The sequence below is a fragment of the Cavia porcellus genome, unplaced genomic scaffold (assembly GCF_034190915.1).
Source record: "Cavia porcellus strain 051 isolate PalLab524CR breed Dunkin Hartley unplaced genomic scaffold, mCavPor4.1 scaffold_1, whole genome shotgun sequence".
Lineage (NCBI taxonomy): Eukaryota > Metazoa > Chordata > Mammalia > Rodentia > Caviidae > Cavia > Cavia porcellus.
In genome coordinates this window covers 76,631,381-76,642,204 of record NW_026947484.1, presented here as the reverse complement: position 1 = coordinate 76,642,204, position 10,824 = coordinate 76,631,381, and the positions used below count along the sequence as shown (strand labels likewise).

Sequence of the window (10,824 nt, the reverse complement as noted above, 5' to 3'; positions counted from 1 at the left end):
GAAGCAGTGTGTCAGTATGTAAAGTGGTGAAACTGTCCTCGGAATAGACGCTTTATACCCCAGAGCTCCGTGACTCACGTACCTGGGGACTTGGCTAGCCGCATGTACTAACCCAGTGAGATTCCAGCGGAAAAGCGCGTCCCCGTGTTCAGCAGGAGGCTGGTCACGGCGTTAGCCGTCCTGGTGGGAGGGCGAGCTGCTCTGCTCAGCCTCAGGCTCAAACTTTCTGTTGTCCAGGGAGAGGAGTGCATTTCAACCTTAGCCACTCTTCAGCGTGAGGTTCCTGGGAAATTGTTCCTGTTACCTACAAGTCTGGTCCCCTCTTAACATGGGCTACAATTACCAGGACCCCTGAGTCCTGTGCTGGCCTCAGTGGGGGATGCTGCCCATGGCTCCCTGTATGAAGCTGTGCTTCAACGTATCACAACTGTACCCCTGAGCACAATCAGGCTCGTGTACACAGCATGTCAGGAGCCCAGATAAACAGCACATGAAGTGCCCAGTGTTACCTGAGCAAACAGGCTGGCCAGGTTAGGTACACACCGTGTGAGACCGCACTCAAGATAACACAGCTCTCTCCCCTCTAGAACCGAGCCCGAGAGCTGCGGACAGCAGCTAGAGGCAAGGGCCTGGGGTGCCCCAGTTGCCAGAAACGCTTTCACCACTCCCGGAAGTCTTCTCTGAAAGATGCAAAAGGTTTAGGAGTTTGTCCTGCTGGTCCTGTAGCTGGGAAGAACCAAGCCGGGGCTCTCCTGGCTGATGAGCTGTATGTGTAACAGTCTTCAAATGCCTGTGACATGTCACCTAGGGACATGGAGCCCGGCTCACAGGCATTCTTAGAAGACCGGCCCCGCGGAGGCCGGGACCTGGACGCTGCCCATTTCTCTTCCCTACTGTGCCATCTACCTACGCTTCCCCCTTTCCTGTAAGTCAAAATCGGGGCAAAGGACTACCAGAGATGAGGCAGGGAGAAGGAAAAGAGCTTAATGAAAGTTTATTTTGAAAATAATGGCAAGAGTCTAAGGCACTTCAAATATTTAAATACATACAAGACCAAGGTACATGTGGCATGGTGTAAAGGAATCCATAAATACAGAGAACTACACTAAGTTTTTCTGGAGGCGAATTCAGAGCCAATTCCTCTAAGACAGGTCAACCTTTATCAACAGATACAGATTAAGTCTGTGCCATTGTTAAAAATGCAGTCATGTTACATGGAGTTCTTTGTGTCTTTATTACTATGGAATATAAAAGTTTAAAATACTGTGTCAATTTCATATAGATGCCTTTTATATAAAAAGTCATATAATACATCCATCCACCTAGATAAAACCAACTGGAAATACTTCCTTGAAGTTTTATACTGTTGGAGAGTTCCATCTATTTTTAACCAGAAACGATGAGCCTGGTGCCTGAGTTGCTGATAATCAAGTCACCTCGGCTTCCTCACTTTAAAAAGCCAGATTAACAAAGCCACCTTTGTGTGGGAGGAGGAAGGGGGAGGGAGAGGTTACCGTTTCTACCACCGTACGTAATGGAGCAGAGGCTCCCAGCCATAGCCAGGCACAGCAGGCCCTGCTTCTGCAAGAGCCTCAGCCTCTCGTGTGCACCTTCATGCTTCTGGCTGCTGGTGAGCTCAGGCACAGTCCTTTTACATTCAGTATCTGTCAGCCCGACAGGAACAGTTAGCAGCTTATAGGTGGCATGTCAAAGAAGGGCTACTTGCACATGATTAATCAAATGAACCTCGGTGAGCAGGACCAGGAGACATCTTCCTTCCAAGCCTCGGGGTGCCCTAGGGTCCAGGAAAGATAAAAAAGGGTTAGTAAGGCACATGTGTCTCCTGTGACCTTGGAGCCTGGTCCAACACGGCTGATAACTACTCATCACGCAGAACCAGGAGAGAATGGGCTGAGAACATGAGACAGATGTCCCTGAGCAGCAGGCTCAGCCTGTCAGCTGTCATGGAAGTCCACTTCCCACTCAGGGTGCACTGCTGAACTGTAAGCTGCCCACAGTCAGCTTTAGGAATAATGCCAGGAATGTGGCAACATGTACACACAGGCTCGGCCTGTGCCAGCTGTGCCAGCTGTGCCAGCTGAGTAATTGTGCATGGCCTAAACTTCCCTGAGAGATCGGTCTCCCCAGGATGAGCAAGGCCCAGCCTTTGCTGTACCCCTGCTCTCCTGGCTCCTACAGAAATGAGTTCTTAAGCTCTGGACTGAAACTTCCCATTTTCAGAATCGGCACAAAACCCATGTCTCCTATCAGTTCCCAAAGGAAGGGGACCTGCCTGTCTGGCAGTGACCATTTATCAATGCCAAGTGGTGACACTGACCGGAGACGGGGCTTTGGCGAAGTTGACGTGGGCGTACAGGAGAACGGCGATGTCCTTGTGTCCTGCTTCAAGGGCTATGGAGAGTGCAGTGCTGCCATCCTGCAAACAGAAGGACAAGCCAGGGTTTCTCAAGGGTCTGGACAGCCGAAAGTACAAAACACTCTCCGGCCACTGCTGCATTCCCCCTCAGCCAGCCACTGAGTCCTGCAGGGAACGCGTAAAGCGCTGGGGGCCACGCACAGGAAGGAGGAGGAAGCCAGCCCCTGCCCTGAAGAGATCGGCTGCGAAGATCACTCCGTCCACTTTGTGTTTGCCCACCGGTGCTGCAGGCTGACTGGCAGACAGTTACGGACCCTCAGAAACGCAGGCGGCCTGAAGCAATTCCTGTTTAAGCACTCTGCCCACCAGAAGGGGGCTGGAGGAGAAGATGGGGCAGAAATATAATGTAGTTTCCTTCTTATAATTGTGAATAAACAAGTACCAGGATGTGCATGGGGAGGTTTTAACTTTTCTCTTGGGGACAGAGCTCTGGTCCTAAAGCCCTGAGCGTCTTTACTGAATGCCATACGTAACATCCACGTGAAGCACTCAACCCTGGCTGCTTACATACGTGCATCTTATGAAAATGCCAAGGGAAACAAGCACACACATACAGTTCACTGCTTGATTTCCAAAAAATTGTAGGGGGGGCGCAAGGAGGCAAACAGTGTCATGACATTTGCTGGCTGCTCTGGGACTAAGGCTCTCCTCTAGTCCTGAGCAGCAGGAAACAATTCAAATGTGGCTTGGATTTTAGAGCCCTGCCCTCCCACGCTGTGAATTATAGGAGCTGCTTTTCTTCCGGAGGCCAGTTGGATCTTCTCCTACTCACTTTCGGGTAAGGAAGTGAGCAATCAGCTGGTATGGCCAGCATTTCTGGAAGTTCCTATGGCTCTGTGGATTCTTATTCATCTACAATCTAAGTGTTTGCAGAAGTAGTGAGAGCAAGCAAAACCCAAAACAGATCTAAACACAGCCTGTTCTGCAGCGAAGGTAAATCAGCAGCTCTGGCTGCTCTCCGGAAGTTAAGGGAAACCTGATCCCTGGCGCACTCTGTTCCGTGCTGGTAACAGAGAACTGAGAGCTGGGAACCTTCTGGCCAGTAAAGACCTCTGCTAGTCTGTTCTGCTGGCCAGGGCCCAGCGGGATCTGAAACAAATTGCAAAGGAGGATGTTTTTCCTCTAAGCTGTTGAAGTTTGGAGCTGAAGGAAATTCTGGTTCAAGCCTGTGTGCCACAGAGATAAACTTTCAAACACAGAGCCAGCCTGACCTCTGTGACCCTCAGCTGTGTTACTGCTCAGGCCAACTGGTACCTTCTGCTTATCAAGTTCCTCCTCCCAGGCCTGGAGACACCCAGAAACGTCCCTTTGCCCGAGAAGGTGTCCCAGGTTAGAGGTCATCTGAAAATGGGGCCGGCTTGGAACTCAGCAATAGTTATAGAAACAAACTTGGGAAAATGCGCCTAAAGCCTTGGAGGTGTTTTGGATCCCCTGATTTATGAAATGTAACAGGTTATTCACATTAATGGGCCGACATGGATCACCTAACTTCCCTTCATTTGGGCAGAAGAATGAAGCGGCTTTAGTCACCTACCAACCCCAGTTCCTATGACCAGTCAGGCAGTTTCCCTGAGGGGTCAGTGGCAGCTCAGCCCCTCCTCATGGACTTGTCAGGAGCTGCCTATGGACGTGGCCGTGACTCTATGGCCTAGGCCTGTGTGCTGCCCTGTCGTATACTGGTTCTCACACGTGTCCACAGATCACCTTTTTCTCCGAGTGTTAGGGCGAGGCCTATGTTCTGCCTTGGGCTTTAGCTAGTATAAGTACGGTAAATGCTGCCATACTGGGCCACAAAGGGAAGCAGCCTGGAAGGTCACCCAGTGGATCAGAGGTGCCACTCTCCCAGTCCTGCCCGACCGCGGCCCCAGCGGGGCAGCTTACATTGTCCTCCAGGTGGCCGTTGCAGCCTGGCTGGGCCAGCAGCAGCTTGACGATCTCCACATGCCCGTGCTCGCTGGCGCACATCAGGGCCGTGGAGCCCTCATCGTCCTGGATGTTGACATCGGCCCCGCAGGCCAGCAGGCCCTTCACCATGTCTATGCGCCCGTGGCTGACGGCGAGCATGAGGGCCGTCTGCCCAGCCTGTGGGGAGGAATGCGGGCACTTTGAGAGGGGGAAGGAGCCTGGGCGGGGCCTGTGGTGGGCTGCGCTGCGGGGAGGGGGCAGCACAGTGCAGTGATGGGGAACCAGGCAGGTGTGGTGAAACGAGTTTGGTGCGAGCTATAGGCCAGCAAGACCATAAAGCAAGAAGCCAGTTTTCCGTTTTAGCACTGAGATTCTCAGTATAGGAAGAAGCTGGAAAGTACAGAAGAGGCTGAAGTCTCCTGGCTGGAGACTACATCTGACAGGAAGCAGCAGATACTTGGTGCCCTGTGGGGACACGCAACAAGCCAGGGCTGCAGGATGCACAAGAGAGGGGGAGGTTTCTGGGGGGACGTGGAAGCCCCTGGGTCATGAGGATGCTGGGTCAGCACTAACTGCCTGGCGGTGCATGGATTCAGGTGGGCACTGTGCCTTCAGGCTGCCCTGTCCTCCTGGTCATGGCAGTCCTCTTCACAGTGCTGTGAAGTCACCCTGGTGAGCACAGGAAGCATGCACTGACCTGACTGGCCTTGGCGTTCACATCCCCACAGCCAAAAAGTTCTTCTACGACACGCATGTCCTTCTCTGCCTCCACGGCCGCGAGCGCTGCCAGCATGATGGGTGTGTATCCTGCCTTGTTCTGGTGATCCACATTACACACATCTGCAAGAAATGAAGCTCTTCAGGGAGAAGCCCTCTTCCCCCAGCAGCAGATACACAGTGTTTGGCTTGGGTCTAGATGTCCCCCAAAGCCTATGATCAAAAGTGGGGCTTTTCTAAGGTGGCTGAATCTAGAATGTGTGATGACTAATCGGTCCACTGACGGGTTTAGTAGTGCCCTGAGCCTGAGGCCTAGAGAGAGAGTAGGAAAGGGGCAGAAAGAAGCTGCTCAAGCCCCGTGCTTGCTGTGCTACCTTCTGCCAGTCATGAGCTGTTTCTCCTCTGCAGTGTCTGCCATCTACTCTGCCTTGGAGCCAGCTGATTATGGACTGAAAGCTCTGCAAACTGAGCTAAACAAACCTTTCCTTCCTTAACTTGTGGGTGTCGGGAATTTTGTCCCATCAGCAAGAGAAGACACATAGGAATGGAAAGTATGATGCTAGAAGAGCCAGTGAAACAGGACCAAGTGCTCTGAGACAGAGGGACTGAGAAGGAAATGCGGGAAGCTTTCGTATGTGGAACACAAGTCTTTCTCCCTGTTGTACACGGCCTGCAGCACATTTTGCTGGGACCTGGTGGATGAACTATAAAGCCAGGCAGTTCAGAGTTGCTCTGGAGACGAAGCACGGATGTGGTGCTCAGGAGAGCTCACTGTTCTGGAGAAAGGGTGTAGAATGAGCTACAAAGCAAAGGCAGGTTTGCAGAAGTTGAGCACAAAACACTGTATATGGTGCTACTCCCCGGCACAGTTCTGGGGCCCTAACGTACTGCTGTTCTGATGTGTGGGATCCCAAGAAGCAGAACTTCGCTCACATATCTTCTAACTCTAAGCCGTGTGATCAGAGAGCAGTGTAATGCAGTAGATCCTAAGATTCTGCCAGAGACTAACAGACCGGATAGGCTATTCTATAATTCTTTTTTTTAATTACTATTAAAATGCTTTTTAGTAGTATGTATTTGTAGTACACAATGATTACACTTATTATGGGGAATATGTATATGCACATGACACGTGTTAATTCTTTTTTTTCCTTTGGCTCCTTCCCCTTCAACTCCTCCCTGTTCTTTCCTCTTCTGTAATTCTTAATTCTCAGGAAGTCTTTAGGGGCTAAATTATCCTTGAGGCACTCAAAAGTTCCTTCAGCACTTCCTAATGAAATGACAGGATAGTGAGTACTGGAGAGCAGCTTCTGTATGTGAACAAACATCAATGTTTAGGATATTTCTGTCATAAAAGGGAAAAAGAGCTGGGGATTTAGCTCAGCGGCATAAGCGCCTGCCCAGCAAGTGCAAGGTCGTGAGTTTGATCCTCGGCACCCAAAAAAAAAAAGGAGGTGAGAAGCTAAGATACCATGGAAACATTCCCTGAGGTCCCACATGGCTTCAGATAATGTATCTGCATTGGTGAAAGTGGAAGGGAAAGGAAAAGGCTGTGTAGAGGAGCAGGGAACATGGAGTTCTGTCCATGCTGAAGCCTCCTACACTCAAACTAGGAAGCCAGAAGGCCAGCCTACAATGGTAAGCCGTACAAAGTAAGCACATAAAGAAAGGTGATGAACCCAAATCACCCAAAAAGGAATTGAGATCATTTAATTGGTGGTGAGAGCATATAAAACCGTCCCTTTCAGGAGGATTCTGCAATGTCCCTTTTGGCTTCTGCAATGCCCTTTGGATTCTGCAATGTCCCCGCCTGTTTTCACATAACCCCGGATGAAATTATAGCCGCTCTGTTAAAGAGTCAGGAAAGTCTGAAGGGAAGGTGGCCTGAAGGGCCGTCCTGTCAGATGGAAGCAGTAACCCCCTAATACGGGCCCTAAAATAGGGAATGAGTTTACTAAACACAACAAAAGGGATGAATCTTTTTGGATTTCTTTGCTGCTTCAATCCAATATCCTCAGAAGAAAGTGGGCCACTGGACTGACAGGAAGGAAAACTGGGCAGTTTTACTGCATACTCTAAATCAGAGGCTGACATTACATCATGAAGTGAATCTGTGTGAATTCTGTATTAGTCACATACCAGTAAAAATCATTTCAAATAATTAACTTGATTTGGGACTATACGGACCACTGAGCTGCTCTACTTAAAAAAGTTGAAAGCTCTCTATTTCTCACGGGGGCCTGTCTGTGCACTTCACGTTTAACACACCCACTGGCTGCACCTCAGAACGGCAAATCTGCACCATTTTCATTAATATAGCTCATATATAAGAACACCACTTCCTCGTGTTTATGCTGATTCCTGTTCTGGCAGGAACAGGATGGGTCTGCCCTGGCATGGTCTGGCCCCGTGGCTGCTGTGCGTGGATAAACCGAGCAGTCCCCAGGCACAAGCACCGCAGCTCTGGGCGCGAGAGGCGCACTGTGCCTCAGGAGGGCAGACCAGCCAAGCCTGCGTGACTCAGCAACAGCAGGGCACGAGTCATGCTTACTAGGAGCTATGCACTCCAGCCGAATGCATATGACCTGCTGTACGAATGGCCCAAACCTCCCTGCAAAACAGATCTGGGATCCATGTCGCTCATCTCCATTTAAATTTAGAGTCCTGGGGGCTGGGGATTTAGCTCAGTGGCATAAGCACTGCCTTACAAGCAGCGGTTGTGAGCTCCATCCCCGGTACCGATTAAAAAAAAAAAAACAAACTCAGAGCTCTTATGTGACTCCAAGGAGTGCCCCTGCCATGCCGCGTGGAAACACACTGGAAGGAGTCTAGGGTAGACCGAGCTCTATCTGCTGCTCTGAGACAGTTGCAACTTGGGCGCGGTTAGTAAAGGCGAAAGGCTGCTCGCTCGGCGCACTGGAGAAAGCGGGGCGGCCTAGTACCTGCGTCCAGGAGCAGCTTGACGATCTCGAAGTTGGAGTGCGACACGCTGTAGTGCAGCGCCGTGTTGCCGTTGCCGTCCGCCATGTTGATGACGTAGCGGAGCACGCCCGGGGAGACGGCCCGGAAGGCCGCCAGGTAGTCGCCCACCATGGCCGGCACGGCCGACTTCTGGCTGGACACGCGGAACCACTCGTGCTGGAGGGTGTTCAGACAGAACCGCTGCCAACACAGAGCCGCCGTTAGTCCCTCTGTTGATAGGCCTTTGGCAGGCTGAGCTGAAAGCCCAGGGAACCATGCCATTTATAGTCGTGTGCAGTTGGGATCTGCTCTTTAAAATAGCTAACACAACCCAGAGCGCCAAGAACTGCCTTAGAACCAGACCGGACATCTCTCCTGACTTTAAACTGCGTGTATCCGAGCTTCTGTAAAAGAGGTTAGTCACACAGCTCTGTGTCAGAGCCATGGGTCTGGAGTCAGAGCCTCAGGTTCCAATCTGGGCTCTGCTCCTTATCAACTGTGGGCCCTTGGGAAATTACTCACCGTGCAATTCCGTTTCCCTGTCTGAAAAATAGGGAAAATGCTTTCTCTTTACAATGTTTGTGATGAAGATAAAACACTTAGGTTTGATTTAACTTTTGAGCTATTACTGTTATGGAATTGGCCTGGCCGTGCAAATGCTGCTCATAGAAATCAGACAGAAATTAACCAGCCACCCTTAATTACACAGTTTCCTTCCCAGTCAAGGAACTTCCAACTCCAACTCTCTCAAGTCCTGCACAGTCCTGGGTGGAGAAACGAAATGCAGCCAACCAACTCTGACTAATCTCAAATGCATGGAGCAGGTACTCAAAGAAGTTCGGAAGAAATTTCATTTTTCACCTAGCCCCACTCTAACCCGTTTAGGCTGTGGATACATGAATATAAGTTCTGATTTCTGGATGGTCAAGTCCCATTTGGGACATACGCAGTTCACTGCAGATTGGGCATTAGCCAGGGTGAATGCCATAGCAGATGATGATACATACAGTTTAGTATTATGTGTGCTTTTGTTTATTCTTTAAAAATCCTTAAAATCATTTAACAATATGTGAAATAGAGACAGACAGCCTGCATTGTAAGCATCAGTACCCAGGAAATGCTCTTTGTACTAATAAGGTAGGGTAGGGATTATAGAGTGCTCATGTCTTTTTTCCTGCAACTGAAAATTCAGTTTTAACTTATTCATATTGTGAGTCACTTGAAAACGGTCATGGCCAGAAAAGAATCTGAATTTCCTTCTTGCTTGCACGGTGTCCTATCATAGTCAGATTGCTATTGCTCTGGATCTGTCACACAGAAAAAAGTGAAATTGTATTTTTCTGGCATTCCTAGCTCAGTGACTACCAAGTAATCCCGGTCCTGAAAGGATTATCTGACACCGGTACTATGGTCACTCACTTGACCAGTACTTTGCAGTTAATACTTAAACACTTTTGCAACGAAGACTCAATTAACAAAAAATGCAGGGATCACAGAGTGTAAGACACTACATTCAGAAATTCATGTGACAAAATGTGAAGTCCATAAAGACTATGAGACCCTATATTCTGAGAAAAAAGAAAAAACATACCACAGCTATAAAATCTGGGGTCCTAAAGCACCCAGTTCAAATTAAGATGAAGCCTAGTGTTATGCTGACAGCAAAGTGACATTTTATAGTTTTACTGTCTGTGACGAAGGTGGAAGGAAGCATTTGGTTTGTGCTGCTGAATGAGTCCTAGGGGGTTGGGGGGCTTCTTAGGACAGAACACTTGCCTGAAGTGCTAAGACCTGCTGCTTTCCGTCTTCAGCACCACTTAAAAAACAAACTAAGAACTGCAACATGAAGTTTTATGCCACCCACTGTCCAGGGATTTTGTTTATTTCCTTTTGTAAATGTCACTGGCATGCTCCTTTGTCCATGCACTAACTGAACATCAGACTCAGCTGGCTGTGATGACTTTGTTTCTACAGCGATAGCAACTAATGTGAAAGACATTTAAACTTTTAAAAACATGCCATGTGATAGTTATATCCCTTAATTGGAATAACAAAAAGCTGAAGGGAAACAAGCTCAAGAAAGATTCTAATCCCAGCACTGTCAGTCTGGTGGCGGCTGTTCAGACAAGACACAAACTTGACCCCAGGACAGGGACTGGACTAGCCCCCGGGGGGAAGGAGCACCTGTGTGCTTCTCGCCCATGCCTGTGCCAGCAGTCATGGATTTAACAGCATGCTCAGGAGCTATGCATTGCAAACAGGATTTTCACACAAGAGGGAAAGTGCCTTTCCAGGACAATTCCTTAGGTCTCTTCTAGTGCTAACATTTTAATTCCATAATTGTATAATCTTGAGAACCTTATAGTGTACTAGCTATAGACTTGGGTATTTAGCATCAAATAACACAGGAAGTCTGATATGCAAAGATTCAAATGTATGTGATTATCTAAATGTGAGATGCTGTATTTTCTCAATGCACGGAAGATGAATCTGTCACCCAGTGGGTGGAACTGGTCCTGAAAGAAGCCACACGTAAAAACTTCAGTGCATAAAGAGCCACATACTTGGCCAGGATACAAATTAACTGTAACCATAGTAATCTTTACTGGGGGGTGCAGGTATTGAGACAAGGTCTTGCTATGTAGTTCATCATGGCTTGGAACTCCCGGAATAGTCCAGGCTTGCCTCAAACTCATGACAATCCTCCTGCCTTAGCCTCCTGAGAGTTGGGATTACACACAGGCCTGAGCCACCATGCCCAGCAACCAGTAACTCTTTGTTATTTGTTTCTGAATCTCCAAACT

The 10,824-nt window shown here is 49.1% G+C and overlaps 1 protein-coding gene across 5 annotated transcripts in view; it reads right to left on the bottom strand.

Moving 5' to 3' along the window:
* Window positions 1-977: 977 nt before the first annotated feature.
* The window catches only part of Kank1 (KN motif and ankyrin repeat domains 1), a 180,767-nt gene continuing 170,920 nt past the window's right edge, over window positions 978-10,824 (bottom strand). For all 5 annotated transcript variants that reach the window (XM_063250301.1, XM_063250304.1, XM_013155071.3 and 2 more), the window contains 5 exons: window positions 8,002-8,221; window positions 5,040-5,182; window positions 4,319-4,519; window positions 2,339-2,437; window positions 978-1,795 (listed from right to left, as the gene is read on the bottom strand). In XM_063250301.1, coding sequence (XP_063106371.1) covers window positions 1,733-1,795; window positions 2,339-2,437; window positions 4,319-4,519; window positions 5,040-5,182; window positions 8,002-8,221 — 726 coding nt within the window. In that variant the 3' untranslated portion in view covers window positions 978-1,732. The remainder of the gene's footprint in view (window positions 1,796-2,338; window positions 2,438-4,318; window positions 4,520-5,039; window positions 5,183-8,001; window positions 8,222-10,824) is intronic.